Raw genomic sequence first — 19152 nt, 5'->3', positions numbered from 1 at the left:
CCTCGGAGCTCCCAGGAAATGCCCCTGGAGGAAACGGGGAGTGAAACAACCCCGATGTTGCCAAGGTGCCCCCTCCCCCAAGCCTGGTCTGTTGCCGAACCCGGACAGAGCTCTCTGTGAAATGCAGCACCCCAGCAAAGGGGACCCTGCAATCACACACTGGCAGCCAGCACGCAGGCCCCAGGAGCCCCGGCCTGGAGCTTCCTCCTGGAAGCAGCAGCCGCTTGGACAGACACAGGCCAGGGATTCGGGCTCGCGGCAGTCTCCACTGCCCCCAACCCCGTGGGGTGTCCCTGAAAGCAGACCTCTGCCTGCACCCTTGCCCACTCACAGCAGTCCCGCCCCTGCCCACACCCCTGCCCACTCACGACAGACCACCCTTATCTCAGCTTCCCCTCCTCTGCACCCCCCCCCCCCCCGCCTTCCCTCTGCCTCTCCCTGACCTGTGTTTATAAGGCTTTGTGTGCTGCTTCCTTCCAAAACAATCAATTTATCCGAAAGCGGCCAAGGACTGGGATCGAATCTCAGCTCTGCCATCTACTGTGACCTTGGGCAAACGACTCTGCCCCTCTGAATCTTGGCCTCCCCATCCATGGGCTGGAGCACAGTTCTGAGGCTTCAATGCCCACGTCCCTACGGACTCTAAGCTGGGGGGCGGGATCTCGTTCTCACTCCTGGCCGCACTGCCCTCGGTTCTGGAGCAAGGCCCTCCCTGCCCAGGGAAAGGCCTCAGCAGATGCCAGGGGAGTGAATGGGCGAAGGCCGGGTGGGCAGGTGGCTGGTCAGGGATGCATGAGGGGGTGGTGGATGGGTTGGGCACACAGGCCCAACTCCAGGGTAGGAGCCAGAAGGCTGATGTGACCCACTCAGCTCCCGTCTTGGCGGGTCCTTCCTCGGGGAGGCAGCTTCTAGAGAGGTGCCCTTTGACCGAGGCTATGGCTTTGACACCTTGCAGGAGGTTGGGACTCTCCTCCGTTGGCCCAAGTCCTTGCCCAGAGAGTGGGAGGAGACAGGGATCCCAGCCCCTTGAGTCTGTCGTATGACCCCCGCCGTGAGATCTCAGCTTCCTGGAGATGGACTTGGGAGGGGGCTGGTGTGACACCTGCCTCTGGCTCAGAAAGACACACCCAAGTGACACATGGTAGCCTGCAGCTGAACCCAAACCACCACACCTCCCGGACTTGAGCTCTGTGTGTGACTCGTGTGCCCTGTGACTCCGGGAGCGCTGCATCTCTCCCGCCTCTGCCTGGTGCCTGGCTGTGCCCCAGCCGCTGTGACACCCAGGACCCTGTCGGGGCGCCTCTGGGTGCTGCCTGGCGGGGAGAGTTTGTGAGGTGCCCGTGGGGAAGCAGGCACCCCCTCGTCCTTGTCACGCAGAGGGTCTGTAAGCGGGGGAAGGGCACTGCCGTATTCCAACCGCGTCTGCTCCTGTCTTCCAGAATCTTGGTCAACATGGACAACAACATCATCCAGCATTACAGCAACCACGTCGCCTTCCTCCTGGACATGGGGGAGCTGGACGGCAAGATCCAGATCATCCTCAAGGAGCTGTGAGGCCCGAGCTGCTGACCCCTTGGGCCCCGGGGTGCAGGCTCCCGGCCAGGAGCCTGCTGGGAAACCGCCCCTCACCACACACAACCTCTGCACGTGCCTCAGTGCTGTTACTTGAATGCCCTCCCCGAGGGAAGAGGCCCTCGAGTCTCCAATCACAGATGTCAAGGCCAGGAAGGGACCTTGGCGGTGTTCCGGTCCGACCCCCCAGTGCGTGCTTGAATCCGCTCCCTGAACATCCTGCCTGCACCTGCCCACCTGAGGTGGCGCCATCTCGGTCAGCGCCCGCCCTGCAGACTCCTCCTCCCAAAATGCTTTGCTGCAGCAGTCCATGGGTGCCCACCCTCACCGCTACAGCGTAACGCCAGCTGGCTCCATTCGGGCACAGCCCCTACTCCGGATCTTCCTGTCAACTTCAGACCAAGGATGTCCTACCCTTGGGCCGGTTAACTTGAAAACTCTTGATTTTCAGTGCACATGACTTTAAAAGACACTCTGGAAACAGTCTCTTTCTTACTGACTTTCTCAATGCAAGATGTACATAATAGAGCTGATTGGAACCAAGGGGACCACTGTGTAGATTTACTGCCCTCCCCACTCACTGTTGTACACATTTCTTATTTACAATTTTCATTTATGTTATATATATATAAATATATATTGTATATATACGTAACATTTTATATTTTTCATGGATACATTTTTATCATTTCAAAAAATGTGTATTACACATTTCTTGGACTATTTTTTTTAGCTGTTACTCATTATGTATTTTGTATACTCACATGGTATTTAGTAATAAAATCTACCTATGTATTACTACGAACGCTGTGCTGGTTCCTTCTGGGAGTCGTCCAGGAAGCGAGAGCTAAGGCAGAGGAGGCCTCTCTCCTCTTCGTGGTCCACCTCAGACTTGAAGTGTAGCACTAAGTCTGGCACAGGTGAAGCAGATGTGCACATCCAGGAGGGTAGAATCTGATGTCCAGGTCTTGGTCCTGGGGTCCCACAAGGCTGACTGTGATGACCCAGGGGTCATTGACTCTGGAAGTGAAGCACTGGGGACAGCGCAGCATGGCCTTGACAGGGACCTAACAGCTGGGCCCAGGGGACTGCACCCCTGGCTGAGTCATGAGGCCTGAGTCTCCAGCTGACTCTGCTATACACTCTAGGCTAAGTCACTGTCCCTGGGGCTGGCTCACAAAGGCAACCGTGTACCTCTCTTCCCAGCTGTGTGGTCAGTGGCACCCTGGGGCCCACCACCACCACCACCACAGATACTGAGAAATGCTGCAGACCAAGGCCTGCCTTTACCCTGATAATAAATCACAAGTGAGGGGCTTTCCCCCATCCCCTCCTCCTCAACTCCTCCTCTCCCCCTCCCTGCTCAGCAGAACGATGCTACCTCTAGCCCTGCGTTTCTGGCTATGACACACAGAACGAGGTCTGCACTGGCCGCTTCTGTCATATTCAGGGCCTCAGTGTTCGCTCCCTGGTGGGTCTCAAAGGCCCCAGCGATGGGGGTGGTGCTGGGCAGCCCCACGTGCACCTGTCACTCACGCAGTGCAGCTCTTCTCCACGCGCACAGTGGGCTTCTTGGCAGACAGTTGTCGAAGACAACTTTGCAAAAAAGTGTGAAAGCTATGGATGACTTGTTCCTGAGCCCCCGCCTAGACTTGGGCAGGGGTGGGGGTCAGGCGCAAAAGTGAAGAGGTTCCCAAGGAGCTCAGCAATCAAGGGACTTGTTCAATGCAATGTGCTTTTCAAATTAAGGCACAAAGACACCCCCACAGTGAACAAAGTCTCTGTGTTTTCAGGTTCACTGATGTTTCGTCTTGCCTGGGGCTCCCAGTATGCCTTGCACAGCTGGAGGGACTCTGTGGAGCACCTGGGGTTGCTCTGCCCAGCCTGGCCTCCCCGCTGATGTGACATCACCCCAGATGCCAGGGCAAAGTGGGGGTCAAGGTTAAATGACTCAGGAGCACAGAAGAGCAGCACCACACCAGGCGTCTGCACCATGGTTCCTGCCCAGCTTCCCCCAGGGCCAGCCAGGAAGCCAGAGGTTGGTGCCTCTCCTCCTGGATAGCAGAGTGGCCTCACTGGGACAGCTTTCTTCCCAGCCCTGCTCCCCACTGCCCAGACCCCCACCCAGACTAAACCTGCACATGTGGGCGGGGCCCAGACATCAGTGCTTTTTAAAGTTCCCTGGGTGGGGGCCTGGCGCTGTGGCGCAGCAGGTAAAGTCGCCGCCTGCAGTGCCAGCATCCCATATGGGTGCCAGTTCAAGTCCCGGCGGCTCTCTGCCATGGCCTGGGAAAGCAGGCCCCTGCACCCACATGGTAGACCTGGAAGAAGCTCCCGGCTCCTGGCTTTGGATTGGCACCGCTCCAGCCATTGTGGCCATCTGGGGAGTGTACCAGTCGATGAAAGACCTCTCTCTCTCTCTCTCTCTGCCTCTCCTCTCTCCATGTAACTGTGACTTTCAAGTAAAATAAATAAATCTTTAAAAAAAGAAAAAGTTCCCTAAGTGTTTGTGCAGTCACGGCTGAGAACCTCTGCTCTGTAGAGGCCGCGGTTATGCAGGCCGTGGAGCCCCAGGAGTGTCTCAGGGCCTGCTGGGCTGGATGCACAGTGCAGAACCCACCCAGAGCTCAGGACGGGGGTCCGTGGCTCCCCACCTCCACCCACCCGCACAGCCTCCAGCGCAGCCACCAGGGCACTGTGGAAAGAGACCGTCCGGCCTGCATAGGAAGGCCACCTGGACTCCACGAGAGCCCTGCAAACCCAGGAACCTCAGCCTTGCTCTTCCTTGGGGGAAGAGCTCCAAAGGCAGGCCCTTTCCAGACAGCTGGTCAACCTTCACAAGGCAGCTGCTGACAAGTCGTGGAGAGAGTGGCACCTGCCCGCGGGTAGTTTTTGACCAGTACCTTAGAGCTGGTGAGGACAGCGGGAGGGGCTCCCCACAAGGCAGAGAGGGAGGGAAAGAAAGCAAACAAGCTCAGGACCATGGGATGGCTTCCCACTGTGGTGCATCTGGATCCTGCTACGCGGTGTGTGGTCCCTAGGCCAGCAGCACCCACCGAGTCTGCAATGTCAGATCTCCCAGCCATTTTGCACAAGGGTGAAAAATTGGAAAATGTTTGATCGACCAATAAGTGTCCTAACCCCAGCAAGATACATGATTATTACACTGAGAATTTTAACAAAGACACTGATGCCCAGAGCCTGCCTTGGACCAATGAAATCAGAACTTTGAGGGCTGGGGCCTGGGCATGCTCCCGGCGATCCCAACGTCCAGGCGGCACTGACAACTCCGGGGCTTGGCGGGGCCATGCGAAGCCTCCCATGTCTCAGGAGCAGCTGGGCAGGATCAAGTCTGACCACCAGAGCTTGAGGCCTCCAGCCCAGGTGCTGTGGCTACAGAATGGATTCTGACTGGCCAAGGGCAGCCCTGCCTTTCTCCGGCCCCCCATCCTCCATCTCCTGACCCCTCCCACAAGGGGCTCCTGCTGTGGGTGGAGCCGGCTGATGGCTGATGGCAGGGGGCCTGTCCCTAAGCATTTCCGTCAGCCTCTGCCCCAGGTGGTCCCAGAGTCCTTTGGGGCCTGCTAAGGTCACAAAGGGGAGCCAAGGTCAGAGGGGCCTAAAAACTGAGCCCTCGGGATCTCGACCCTTTGTCAAGAGTCTGGGGTCCAACAAAGATACAGCTTCAAGGTCAAGCTTGGACTGATCTTCCGGAATGGCCAGTCCCAAGGCAGACAATGGCTGTCCCACAGAAGCATCCTTGGGCCCACGGGTGGGGAACATTGTTTTCTGGCCAGGGGCCACCCGGATATTCATAACATCACTGGGGCCACACAAAATGATCGCCTTAACCATTAGCCTGCCACAGATGTCTTGATTTCCAGTCCTGCCTGCAGTTGCCTTGGCCTGGAGCAGGCCTCACTCGGGCGGCCTCTGGGCCAGACGCGCCCCATCTGCGCTTTAGGCCAACACAAATCCTCAGTGAAACACAGTCACCAACATCTCAAATCAAGACTTTCCAGACTCTACCCAAAAACCTGCAGGTGCGGCAAAAAGCTGGCTGGGGTGGTACCGATGCCCGTTTGTTCGACGGCAACGGCCTCTGCGCCCCTGCATTGGCCCAGCTCCTCCCTTGGAGCAGACAGACGCGTGGTGTCCCTGCCTCACCTGCAGGGCTCCACAGCGCTCCCCCGACTCATTCCAAAGCCATGGGGCCCTTGCCCGAACCTCAAGTTCACAAAGAGGCCAGCTTTTGTGAAAAGCAAGAATTCCGTTTAATTGGATGTTATTCCATCCTTCTACCCCCTCTTCCTCACCCGCCTCCCCAGGGGGAGGGGCCGTCGGCAGCCAGTTCGGAAGGCCCAGGATACAGCATTCAGGGAGCACAGGAGAGGCAGGGGGTTGTGAGGGGCAGGGGAGAGGCAGGGAGGGTGCACAGGAGGCTCCACCCACAGCGAGAGGCCACACCCACATCTGAGAAGCTGGTGACTCTGGTTGGTTATGTTTTGTCTCCACTCTTTGGGGACCCCTTCCTTTGGCCCAGGGGGGATCTGCCTGGTCAGGGAGACCCTTTGCCCACGTGTCCGGCCGGTCAGTAAGTCCTCCTGTGAGGTTGGAGCAGAGATCAGGGAGGGGCGGAGGCCCAGGCAGGGGCAGCACTGGGGACATGAGAGCCTGCAGGCATGGGGTACAGCTGGCCTCCCTGCCCCTGGGAACCACCGCGTCAGGGGCTCTGGCTCCAGCTGGGTCCTGTCTTCCCCTGCCGTCGAATGCAGAGCCAAGAAACAGCTGTGGCGGACTCTCCAGGAACAGGCAAAGAGTAAAAGTGACCGTGTGACCGCTTCTGTGTCTCACCTGCCGGTGAGGTCTGAAGGCCTAGGTGGGGGCCGGGTTCCCTGGCAACACCTCTGTGACTCTCACAGGGGCCTCTGGGCCTTGCTGACTCCTAGTACTCAAAGGAGGGCCTGGAGGTCAAGGCCAGGAGGATGGGACCAAGCTGGGCCGCAGCCTGCGCTGTCCACTATGCTGGAACATTCTCTCCTCGGGGGCCCAGAGCCCGAGCACCAAGCTTGGAGGCGTGCGGTCTGCCCCTGGCGGGGGCTGGTTCTCCTCCTTGCAGTGTGCGTTCAGAAGGCCCTGAAGCCTGTGGAGGGGAAGTTGGGCCAGAAGCCAGCCTGGGCAGGTACAGGCTGGGGGAGCAGCAGGGGGCTCTGGCCACTCCTCATTTCTGCTCGGCAGTCACTGGAGTTGGGGTGCATGTGTGTGTGTGTGTGTGTGTGTGTATGTGTGATCCACGGGAGGCCACGCAAGACCAGGGTGAAGGCAGCAGCCCCGTTGTCACTCAGGTCTGGGGCAGCCCAGCGGCCACAAAGTCTCTCCAGATGAGTGCCCTGGGGAGCTGGGCGGCTGGGCTGTGGCCGGGGTCCTCCCTGGGCTCGTGGGCAGTGTCACTACAGGGCCGGGATCCACTTGTTGTCCTCGTTGTAGAGGAAGGACTGTTTTCCTGGGACTTCTGGCCTGTAGGTGGCTGTGAAGAGAGGGAGAGAGAGGCGGGGTCAGAGGGACAAGGCTGGCCTCCTGGGCGTCGACCTCTGTGTCTCCCACGCAGACAGAGGGAGGGGGCTCCAGCCCAAGGTGGCAGCCTGCTGACTGGCAGGGGGGCCCCTTCCTGACCTTTAACAGCAACAAGTGGAAAATCACTTTCTGTGACACGAGAAAAAACACTAAGAATCTCCTTAAAGAAGCAAGGTGTTGGCTTTGGACTTGGCTTGGAAATTTCCAGAAAACTGGAAAGCCGTGACAGCTGCAAACATGTTCCTCCAGGAGATGAGCAGCCAGAGCTTGGAACCACGGCCCAAGGTCACCAGAAACTCCCTCTCTCTCTCTCTTTCTCTCTCTCTGCCTGACACTGGCTTGGTTAGCGAGGGTCCAGCCTCTCTGTCAGTGCCCTTGGGAAGCTGCCCGGGAGCCCGAGCAGTCCAGGAGCCTCTGCAACCGCTGGCGGTGACGCAGGCAGATGCTGCACATGCGTGTTCTGGGGGTCCCTCGGGAAGCCCCCGTCGCAGCAGGAATTGGCCTGTCCTGTGTCAGGTGCCTCTTGCTCAGACAAAGCTCCTGGAGAACAGAGCCAACCAAGGTCAGACCCAGATCCCTGCTTGTCCCCAGGCCTCCCGGAGCTCGCCACTGGCAGGGAGCATCTGATGTTTGCAGGGCCACGTGGAATTCCCCTGGGCGGGGCACACCTCAGCAGTCTTGCAGGTCTGCTCACCCCTATATCTGCAAACCCAAAGCCGTGAGCGTCACCACTCTCCCACCTCACCTTCTTCCCTGCCAGGCTGGGGCTGGTGAAGTGGGAGCCCCAGGCCCCAGCCTGAGCCAGACGCAGCACACACGCCCTCCGTGCCCAAGGCCACCAGCTCTGGCCATGGCCGGGGAGTCGTAACAGCTGAGGGGCCCTGTTGGGAGCGACAAGGAGCACCTGAATGTAACAGGTGCCACCTAGGCTCATCTGTAAAAGGCAGAGGAAGGAGCCCAGATGGCCTAAAGGAGCTGCCTCGCTAGGCGGCCCCTGGTTCATTTCACAACAAGCAAGGCACCCAGGGGACACAGCCCTGGGCGCAGCACCCTGCCGCGAACGCACTGCAGGTCTGTGCCTTCCCTGGCTGGGAGGCAGCTTGGCCCGACTAGACTGCTAGTCTACTAGGCTACTAGTGGTTTACGTATTTTGAAGGATAAGAACGTTTCTGACAATCTGACCTCTGTCCCCAGAAAGTAACGTCTGCCGCTCCACACCTGAGGGCGATTTCAGAGGTGTGGGTCCACCTCGGGCCGTCTCTGGCCCCTGGGACTTTCGTGGCCCTTGGTTCCAAGTCCCCCGTCTGGACCATCGCTAAGAGCCCTTTCACCTTAGAAAACAAAATGTCTTCCTCCTCTGCAAGCGTCAGCTGACAACTGCTCTACCTCTCCTCTCACCCCTGCAACCTCTTTGGCAAACAGCCTATAAAGCAGTGGTATTTGGTGGCCCAGGAATGACAAACAAGTCCGCAGGATTTGGTGTTTACAGGCAACGAGAATGAGCCTCTGACCTGGGCCGGGCAGGCCCGCCTGGGCCGGCGCCATTGTCCACCGGCTGGTGTTGGACACGAAGGACGCGCTGGAGATGAAATACTTGGGGGGCCCGGCGTAGTCCACGATCTCGTACTGACCAGGGCCCGGCAGAGGCGGCTTCGGGGGCAGCGGCTGAGGCGGAGCAGAGAAGTTCAGGATGGGGTTTCTCCTTCAGAAAAGACAAAGCAGAAAGATGTGACCGGAGCACTACCGGGGCGGTGCCAGCTTGTGGACAGAGCCACGGCCGCTGAGAGCCGGCCAAGCACCAACCGGCCTGCCAGAGGAGCCTGCCTCGCCCCAGGAGACCCGGGCAGCGCCCACACTCTCCTGGGCCTGACGGCCTCGCCGGCACAGCGACATTCTAAGAACCGCCTTGCAGGCTTATGGTCAGGGTTACGTAAGACGGCCACCTACAATGCGGGGCTTGGGCCCGGGCCTGGCACACAGAATTCAGGACGCATCGCTAGATGCTGGCAATGAGCTGATCAGGAACGGTAGGCAGCACTGATCTATGTGCTTATTCTGATCGATTGGCCGTGACTGACTGCAGCTCTGCAAAAGAATGAAGGCTTGGGATGCCCGCATCCCATATCAGCTGGAGCACAGAGGCTGTGCCAGCACTGACCATCCAGAACCCCTGGCAAGGCAGGCGGCAGAAGCCCGATCGCGTGGGCTGGAAGTCGCGAGAGCTCCGTCTGTGCTCACTGCTCTCGATGTGACGTTGACAGCTCTGCCTTCCACCTCCTCAGGAAAGGGAGTCTCTCTTTTCCCTCCACTGTTGAGAGAGTGAATGACGGCTGCTGGCACTGTGGCATAGCGGATAAAGCCACCGCCTGCAGTGCCAGCATCCCATATGGGTGCCGGTTCTAGTCCCAGCTGCTCCACTTCTGATCAAGCTCTCTGCTATGGCCTGGGAAGGCAGTAGAAGATGGCCCAAGTGCTTGGGCCCCTGCACCCACATGGGAGACCTGGAAGAAGCTCCTGACTCCTGGCTTAGGATTGGCTCAGCTCCGGCTGTTGCAGCCATTTGGGGCATGAACCAATGGATGGAAGACCTCTCTGTCTCTGTCTCTCTCCCTCTCTGCCTTTGTGTAACTGCTTTTCAAATAAAATAAATCTTCAAAGAGAGAGAGAGAGAATGAAAGCTAAGTAGAATCTACTCAAGTCCTAGCTCTGTCACTCATTCAATCATTCTGGGCCTCAGTTACCCCATCTGTAAGCTGAGAGAGTTGGACAAGATGACCTCTGAGGTCCCTTCCGGCACGGCCTTGCCTCAGACTTGAGTGAAGCCTCCACTCGGTTCCCAGGGAACCCTGGGGTGGTGGGGCGGTGGGTGCCACACTCCCCACTGCGCCTGCTGCTGCCTCACCCGGAAGCCCCTTCGCTCCTTCACAGGCCTCTCCCCAAAGGGCCGAGAAGGTCCCCAGTGCCCGGAGCCGGCCTGGCCAGGCAGAGCAGGGACTCGTGGCTCCCGACCAGCAGGACCTGCTGCCTTGGGCCAACACCTTCTTAATCCCGAGAGCCAGATGGGACCCAGGAACGTCTTAGCCAGCCTCCTTATTTTGCTAAAGACAGAGAGGGAAAATAACCCATCCGAAGCCACACAGCGAGCCAGTGGGAACACCAGCCCTGGAACTCAGGGCTCTGGGGCCCAGCAAGCTGCGGGAGGCATTGTGGTGGAGAGGACTGAGTTCAGAGTCACGCAGGCCTGTGCCACTCGCTGACCTCTCTGGGCCTCGGCACCAGCGCAAACAGCAGCCGTCAGAGCTGCCACTCTCCCTGCGTGAGTCGTGACGGGCAGCAAGAGGGGAGACGGACGCAGCCAGCATCCCCGACACTCAGCAGGTGCTCCGTCAAAGCCCTGAGCGCCACATGCTGCTGGGTGGCCCGGGAGCAGGGGGACTTCAGGACCCCTCACGCCCATCACGCTGAGGCAGCAAAGCTCCCCTGCTGGGGAAGCCTTGACAGTGCGTGGCCTGGCTGGCGGACGGCTGGTGTGGGTGCTTACAGATGGAACAAAGGCACCCACAGGAGAAGGGGCACGTGGCCTCCTTTCTACCCCTGCACTCGTCACGGAAGAACCGGCGGCCGCGTGTGACACAGCAGCTCCGCCTCGTAAACCGAAGCCGGCTTCTCCTCGTCCTGGCTTGTGGCTCCCCCTTCAAAGCAGCCCAGCCGATGGGGGCGTGCCTGCGCCTCACTGCCAGAGCCTTACCTCCTGGAGCTGGACGGGCTGACCGCTGCACGAGGTCACCCCGGCAGCCTGGGTCCACCCCCCAAGCCCAGGAGTCCCTCTGGATTCTTTGAGACCAGGAGGTGTCTACAGTCCAAACCAGGGACAGCCTGGCGAGAAGGGGTCACGAGGGGCCTCCCCGTCCCCCGTGTGCCCACTCAGCACACTCAGCCCAACGCCCGATGTCTAGTGGGCGACAGCCCCGCGGGGCCCTCTGGGGCATCTGGACTGTTCGGTGCTGGGACACAGAGCTTCAGGTCCCCGAGGACTTGGCAGGTCACTGCTGGTGACCGTGTAAGGCAGCACGGCCTGGGCACGCGGACGGAGCCGGGCTCCAGGCCCCACTGCTCCTGTCACCAGCCGTGTGTCCTCAGAAAAGACTCTTAACCTTTCCGAGCCTCAGTTTCCTCAACTGTAAAATGGTAGAAAGTAATTCCTTTTACCCAGTACTGCTAGAGTGATTACCTGGAGCTATATTTGTGTTATTTGTTTAACATGAAATCTGTTGGAGTTTAAAACTTTAAAGAGAGGGGCCGGTGCTGTGGCGCAGTGGGTTAACTCCATGGCCTGAAGCGCCGACATCCCATATGGGCGCCGGTTTGAGACCTGGCCGCTCTACTTCCAAATCAGCTCTCGGCTATGGCCTGGGAAAGCAGTAGAGGATGGTTCAAATCCTTGGGCCCTTGTACCCGCCTGGGAGACCCAGAAGAAGCTCCTGGCTCCTGGCTTTGGATCGGCGCAGCTCCGGCTGTTGCTGCCAACTGGGGAGTGAACCACTGGATGGAAGACCTCTCTCTCTCTCTCTCTCTCTCTCTGCCTCTCCTCTCTCTGTGTAACTCTGACTTTCAAATAATAAATAAATAAATCTTAAAAAAAAAAAACTTTAGAGAGAGAGTGACTGATTTCAATCTAGTGAACACAGAAGTGCATCCTGGAAGAGGTGACATTTGCACAGAAAGGCAAGCAGGAAATCTTCAGGCAGAAAAGGTGGGGCAGGGGCAGCATCGTGGCTCAACGGGTTAAGTTGCCACCTGCAAGGCAGGCTTCCCATGTGAGGGCCAGTTCAAGTCCTGGCTGCTCTACTTCCAATCCAGCTCCCTGCTCATGTGCGTGGGAAAGCAGCAGAAGATGGCCCGAGTGCTTGGGCCCCTGCCACCCACAAGGCAGACCTTGAAGTTCCTGCTCCTGGCTTTGGCCTGGCCCAGCCCTGGAGTGTTGCAGCCATTTAGGAAGAGAAGCAGCAGATGGAAGACCTCTCTCTCTCTCTTTCTCTCTCTACCTGTCTTTCCCTCCCTCTCTCTCTCTCTCTCTCTCTTTGTAACTCTGTCTTTCAAATAAATTAAAACAAAACAACAACAACAAACAGCGGGACAAAGGAGGGGCGTTCCCAGCAAACCCGAAGCATGGGGGAGGGGGGAAGCTGTGACCCTCTCCTCATGCACCCTGGTGAGAAACAAAAGGAAAAGCTCTGTTTGTGGCCACACAAGGCAGCCTCTGCAACCCTGCGCCCACCGTGCCCACCAGAAGCACCCACCCCACGCTGTGCTGAAGAGCCAGGCCCTTGTCTGTGTCCTTCCTTCCAGCAGGGACACCAGGAAACCGACTCGTTCACGTTCTCCGGAAACCTCCCCACCCCAACCCCCACCACCCGTGGCTCGGTGCAGGAGGGCGCAGGCGGTAGGGAGGCAGACGTAAAAACTGCACTCAGTGCCGTGCCCCTGGCCCTCAGCACACCCCAGTCACTCGGAGCAGACTGTGTCTTGTTCAACCTGGAGGCCCCAGCCCTGTCCCAAGAGACATCGGCTGCACCGCGGAGCCAGGCAGAGTGGGGAAGCACAGGCATCTGAACCCCACCTGAAAGTCCCCCCCCGGCACTCCACGCCCCATCCAGGGCTGGTGCCTGAACCCCACGTGGCAGTATCCCCCCGCCACCGCCACCCCACACCCCATCCAGGGCTGGTATCTGAACCCCACCTGGAAGTCCCCCTCCCTGCCGCCACCGCCCCCACGCCCCATCCAGGGCTGGTGCCTCCATGTCCAGGTGGGGCTGGGAGCAAATGACTGTGGTCAGGCCAGATGCATCAGGGAGGCCACAGCGCCTTGTGACCAGGGCTTTTACGAGGCTCCTTGCTGAGTTATAAAAGCCAACCTGGTCCATCTGTCAAAGGCTCTGAGTCCTCCTGCCAAACATAGATTAAGTGTGTTTGCTGCTTCCAATGTGAGCTGCTTGCAAATGGCCCGGGAATAATGAGTGTCTTGAGGGGCTCAGCAGGTGGCTTGGGGAAGGCATCCGGGACCCTCGGGACACTCCCGGGCACACTCAGCTGCCTCAGGGATTCCCAGGGCCAGGAGGGAGAAAGGGGCGGCCACTGGCCTTGCGGTGGAATGCAGTGTCCTGCAGTGTCCGCTTAGCAGGGCAGCAGGTGACAGGCTACAGCCGCTTGGCAAGAAACATCCCATAGCTAATTGAGAATCCCCAGGAACCTTAGGTGGGTCCCACATAATTACCCAAATTGGGGTGGGGCCCATGGGCTGGATCCGCAGGCTCTGGCTGTGACAGCCAGCGTGTCTCTGCAAACCTCATGGCTTAAAACCTCCAAGACGTAGATGAAGGGTTAGACACGTCTCGGGGTGCTCCACCCCCCTGCTGGTGGCCGGGAATAGGGAGGCAGCACCTGGGAGGAGCTGTTTTGATCTGCAACTCTTGCCCTGACTCACCCGGGCACTGAGTCACCATGGCGACGGGCACTGAAGACCTGAGGGACATAACCTGGGCTGACACTTCCCTCCCCTTTGCTTCGCTTCTGTGGGCTCCTGGCCAGCTGAGAAGTCCTCTTGGCTTCTGAGTCAGCAAAAGGGCCACAGCACAGGAACAGCCGTGACATGGCCTGCAGCTGGGGAGCTCGGAAAGGCTGGGCTCACGCCCGCCCAGCCCCAGGCCCCGCATCCACCCTGCGGGGGTGCAGGGGCCCGGCTCTGGGCTCTGATGGAGCACAGCTCGCCGGCTAACTCTGAGGCGCCTCTGTTCTCCTTGCTGCCGTGTAGGAGGGGTTCTGGTCCCAGGTCACTGAGGAAGGAGCCGAGTGACCGCCCTGCACCAGGCTCGGAGGGCCAGCCGAGGGGAGGGCAGGGCTCCCGGGGTCCTGACTTCCAAGCACTGTGGCATAGCGGATTAAGCCATTTGGGTGCAGGTTCGAATCCTAGCTGTGCTACTTCCAATCCAGCCCCCTGCTAATGTGCCTGGGAAAGCAGCAGAAGATGATCCAAGTCCCTGGGCCCCTGCACCCGCTTGGGAGACCTGGAAGAAGCTCCTGGCATCGGCCTGGCTCAGCCTTGGCCATTACAGCCTTTTAGGGGGTAAACCAGCGGATGGAAGATCTCTCTCTGTGTCTCTCCTTCTCTCTCTCTGTAACTCAACCTTTCAAATAAATAAATAAATGTTTAAAAAATGGTAGCACAGGCCCCTGTCTCCACTTTTATTCGTATTTATTTATTTGAAAGGTAGAGATACAGAGAGAGAAGGAAGAGAGAGAGAGAATGAGGGAGGGGGGAGAGAGAGAGAGAGAGAGAATGAGGGAGGGGGGAGAGAGAGAGAGAGAGAGAGAGCTTTCATCTACTGGTTCACTCCCTGAATGGCCACAATGCCCAGGGCTGGGCCAGGCTGAAGCCAGGAGCCAAGAGCTTGTTCTGGGTCTCCCACGTGGGTGCAGGGGCCGCAGTACCTAGACCATCTTCTGCTTTTCCAGGCATGTTAGCAGGCATCTGGATGGAGCAGCCAGGATCCCAACTGGCTCCCATATGGGATACTGGCACTGCAGGTAGAGGCTTAACTTTCTACTCCACAGCACCAGCCCCCATCTCCCCTCTTAAAGCAGGTGTTGGGGTGGGTATTTCAGCTAACAGTTAAGCCTAGGTTAAGATGCCCACAGCTCCTATCTGAGTGCCTGGGTTGGAGTCCTGGCTCTGCCCCCAATTCCAGATTCCCGCCACAGTGCACTCTGGGAAGCAGCAGGTGAGGGCTCAGGTACCTGGGTCCCTGCCACCCACAGGGGAGACCTGGATGGGGTTCTCAGCTCCTGGCTTCACCTCCCCACTTTGACAATTGTAGGTATTAGGTGAACTAGCAGATGGGAACGCTTGTACTCTCTCTTGTCTCTGTCTCTCTCTCTCTCTGTCTCTCTCTCTCTGTCTCTCTCTCTGTGTCTCTGTCTTGAATAAATTTTTAAACACTCATAAAACTTGTGTTAATTTACATCACCATTTGCACCAAATAAAAATAGCAAAAACATGTGCCCGACATATATTTCTAATTCTGAAAGCAACACTCTGAGGCAGGAATTATCTCCATTAACGTGACGGATGAAAGCAGAGAGGTTAGTACCGTGCCCATGGCTACACAGTAGGAAAACAGCAGAGCCGAGGTTCAAATCCAACAGGTCTGACCAACTCCGAAGTCAAGGCCTGACCCTCCGTCAGCACAAAACTAGAGAGTCTCACTACTTCTCAGTGTCCTGCTGCCCCAGTGGAGACTTTGTGTTGCAGGAACTGAACGGTGTCAGCACCGGGACGGGACAACATCACGAGGAAACGTGGACGGAGGCACTGTCCTGAGCCTGAGCCCTGTAGCCCTCGGTGAGCTGCAGACTCACCCAAGTCTCTCAGCCTTGTTCAAGCTGGCTCCCTCCCTTACGAAGTGAAAACAGTAACTCCTACAACGGAGTTATCACAATAATTGAATATGATTTTGAGTCCCTGGCACACAGCCTCTGCTTAACAAATACCGCGTCCACAAAGGCCCCCGCCAGGCAGGAATGCCCTTTCTTTTCCGCCCACGTCAGGTCCTCCCCCCAGAACCACCTTGCGAAAGACAGAGCATCGGGACTCACGGGAAAAGACTCTTCTTTGGAACTTTGGTGTGAGCGTTGGGGTTGTAATAACCAGGGCCTGGGCCTGTCGATGCCAGTTTCAGTCCACGGTCAGTTTTCGACTTAAAACAAGACATCAATATCTTTGGCGACTGCTTCACAAGGGATTCGTTGACATTATAATGCCCTAAGCAGAGAGGAAATTTAAAAACAGGGTGAGGAACTCTTCTCAAATAAATAAAAAGCGGCACCTCACACCACCTAGGAAAATGTTTAACAGCCGTGAGGCAATGTCACTCCAGATGGCCAAGAGGAACGGTGCCTGGGATAGCTACAAATGGCGCTTAGCAGGTGGACAACAACACCGCCCACGGTTAGAGAACTCGCGTCTCACGCATCTCGCGCATCTCGGGCTGAGCTCTGCAGGCCCCACAGCAGCCTAGCGCGGCGGGTCTCCTCCCTGCTACTGTGAACACAAGGAGACTGAGGCTCCGAGGGGCCAACGTTGCCAGAGGGCGTTCTTCTAACAGGGGCTCCCAAACCTCATGCCAGGGTTGCTGTGCTAGCTGAAGGACGGTCCTGGCACATAGCGGGCGCTCTGTGAAAGTGTTGCCAGCAACAGGTATTGATGGCGCGCTGACTCAATCAGGTAAGTGCAGACTGACCTGTCTCCTAAGCCCGTGTCTTCTCAGCATGCCACACGCTGCCTCATCCCAAGAAACTGGGACCACATGAAATCAGCACACAGACTGAGCTTCCAGCAAGAGGAGATTGGCCCGCGCCCCGGGGAGGAGGAGGCGGCCGTACCCCCTCAGCTGTCACAGCTCTGTGGGGTCCACAGCAGTGCTGGGGGAGGCCGGGATGAGATCGGCACACTCGGACGTCCCACTGCGCAGAAACTAAGGAAATTCGCCAACAGAATGGAGACATCCTGAGCACGAGGGTGCACAAGGCAGTAGCCACAGTGTGAGCAGCTGAAGAGACCAAGCACAGGGAAAAGTTACGGGAGCAGCAGTGCGAGGGATGGACTGCTGCCCAGGCTACAACAAGCGAGACTGACCATGAAGCCGCACAGGTACGGTTTTGAAAACGGACACGAGTGAGAAAAGCTTAAGCCTATGGAAAGTCTGATGATCTAAAAACAGGGGTGGGCGGCTTTTTCCTGCCGAGGGCCATTTTGTAGATGTACGGCATCATTCGCGGGCTACACAACAGGATCAACTTAAAATCAGCCTGCTGCAGGGGAACTGAACTCCCAGTCCACCTGAGGATGCCTTGGCGGGGCCAGACCAGATGGTTTCGCAGGCCTTAAACGGCCCACGGGGCCGACGTTCCCCACCCTGGGTCTAAAATGTCTGGAAGTCTATTTTAAAAGTCTTCCTGTTCCATGATGCCCTCTACGAATAAATGGGCACATCTGAATTAAAATCGGCAGGATTAGAAGAATGGAAACAGTTCTGTTAGTGGTGGCATGGGGGAAGGAAAACATTTTTTTTCTCATTCCAAATTAATATATTTCAAAATCAAAAGAAAAAGATCAGTTCTATACCAAGATACAGGTGTTACTCAATACCTGAAGGGTTCACATTTTCGTTTGAATCATTTTAACCATCTTGCAGCTCTTTACCATTGCAAAAGTACTGCAAGCAACAGCAGAGAGACACGAGCAAGCCTTTAGGGAAGTGACAACCGCCAATGATGGCCAAGGAGAGAGGACGCAGGCCCGGGCAGCAGTGAGAGGGAAACCATCTTTGAGTGCTGTAGGGCAATTGGGTCGCAACCACCACAAGCTTTAAATATTTCACACAACTTTTGACTTAGCAGTTCCACTTGCAGCAATTTCCATTAGGAAGTACATAAATTAGAAGTTCCAAAGGTGTTCACTGCCATTGCACTCGTATCAGGAACCAATCTGAACAAATCTCCAAGAGGAAAGCCCTCATTCTACAACTGACAGGACCGCCACAGCGTGTCGAACACACAGCGGCCAACGCCGACGTCCTGGGGGGTTGCAGTCGCGTGAAAGATGCGCTCACTATGCGCCTAAATTCGAGAAGAGTGGACACCAGTATTCACCCTAATGGTTAACACATCAAAAGGCTCATGGGAAAACAGGATGAAAAGACAGGTTTGTCTTGGTGCAAAGGTTTGGAAATCCATGCATAATTTCTCATAATATGGATTTTCCGTGAATTTTTGAAGTGCCCTCAAATTTGTTTCTTGCCTTCATGTAATTCTTCTCCTCGCAAAATAAATGGCCAAAACAACATTTCAATGGCAGAGTGTGTAACGTAAGTAAAAGCAATCCAGGCATTCCGCTCTCACCAAGCAGAGGGGGCCAGCTGCCGGAAAGTGGGGGGCCTAGGGGGTGGTTTGAAGGTAGCAGGCGTGGAGTGGATGGACCTGGATTCAAACCCAGCTGCGGGGCCCTGGCCTGGTTGCCTGCTTTCAAAGTGGGGATAAAATAATAATAATAGCAACAGCCACAGCTGGCACCTTCTGAGCGCCCAGTCGCTGAGCGCATGCTCAGTGAGGTAGGGAATGGAAAGCCTGCTGCCCACCCCCACCCCCCGCACCCGGGAGGGCTGCAGGAGGCCAGCTGCTGGGGTACCCGGTGTCCCTGTGTCCCCAGCTCACTGGCAGAGCCTCTGGCCAAACCCCAGGATGCCGGCTTTGTTCTTCTGAATAAACAAACAAGGCGGGGCTTGGCGGGAATGAGGCCAGGCAGGCAGGGGAGCTTCAAGGGGCCCTGAGCCTCCTAATTAGCGCTGGGTTTATTGTTCAGCTTCACACTGATCTCAACCTTAATCTGGATTTGCTGAAGTCTGACAGGTGCTGTGATTTTACCCACACCCCCCTGCGAGAGGTGTGACTGTATTAGAAGCCCACCCTGCCCCTGGACCCGATTAGGACCTGGGACAGGGGTCTGAGAACACAGGAGAGGCCGCCACCTTTCCCTGAGCACGGCCAGGCCAGCTCCTTTCCCGGCTCCTGAGGCTGCAGAAGGCCCCGGGGACTGTGGGGAAGCCGCCCCGGCTCAGGGGTGCCACTCACTGGCCACAGGGCGTGGGAAGTCAGTGCACCTCTTTGAGCCTCCGCTCCCTCTTGGTCTGACAGATGCGGTGTGTGGACTGCAGGGGACCCTGGGCACGGGGTGGGTGGTCTGCCATGGAGCTGTCGCCCATCGCTTGGGGATTTCGTGTCAGGATTGAGTGCAGGCACCTGAATGTGCACACTTCTGGGGCGCGAGCCACCTCCCCACCGGGCTGCCCAGAGCAGGAGCCGCAGAGCCCCTGTTCCCACCCAAGGCCCATCTCCTTCCTAAGAGATTCCCCACGAAGCAGCAGGGCCCCCCCCCAATCAGATCTGGAGCCT

General features: G+C 57.5%; 2 protein-coding genes across 12 annotated transcripts in view; one reads left to right on the top strand and one right to left on the bottom strand.

Annotated features, from left to right (window-relative positions):
* Positions 1-2377, top strand: part of GRHL3 (grainyhead like transcription factor 3) — a 30154-nt gene extending 27777 nt beyond the window's left edge. For all 3 annotated transcript variants that reach the window (XM_017346465.3, XM_070077009.1, XM_070077010.1), the window contains exon 16: positions 1440-2377. In XM_017346465.3, the coding sequence (XP_017201954.1) occupies positions 1440-1554 (115 nt within the window). In that variant the 3' untranslated portion in view covers positions 1555-2377. The remainder of the gene's footprint in view (positions 1-1439) is intronic.
* Positions 2378-5822: 3445 nt separating this feature from the next.
* The window catches only part of STPG1 (sperm tail PG-rich repeat containing 1), a 50620-nt gene continuing 37290 nt past the window's right edge, over positions 5823-19152 (bottom strand). For 6 of the 9 annotated variants that reach the window (XM_051856687.2, XM_051856686.2, XM_051856689.2 and 3 more), the window contains 2 exons: positions 15799-15964; positions 7107-8848 (listed from right to left, as the gene is read on the bottom strand). In XM_051856687.2, the coding sequence (XP_051712647.2) occupies positions 8479-8848; positions 15799-15964 (536 nt within the window). In that variant the 3' untranslated portion in view covers positions 7107-8478. The other 3 variants (XM_008265673.4, XM_070079094.1, XM_070079093.1) reach the window with 1 other exon arrangement.

The sequence above is a fragment of the Oryctolagus cuniculus genome, chromosome 7 (assembly GCF_964237555.1).
Source record: "Oryctolagus cuniculus chromosome 7, mOryCun1.1, whole genome shotgun sequence".
Lineage (NCBI taxonomy): Eukaryota > Metazoa > Chordata > Mammalia > Lagomorpha > Leporidae > Oryctolagus > Oryctolagus cuniculus.
The sequence above is the reverse complement of the archived record's forward strand: the minus strand, read 5'-3'. Positions and strand labels throughout refer to the sequence as shown.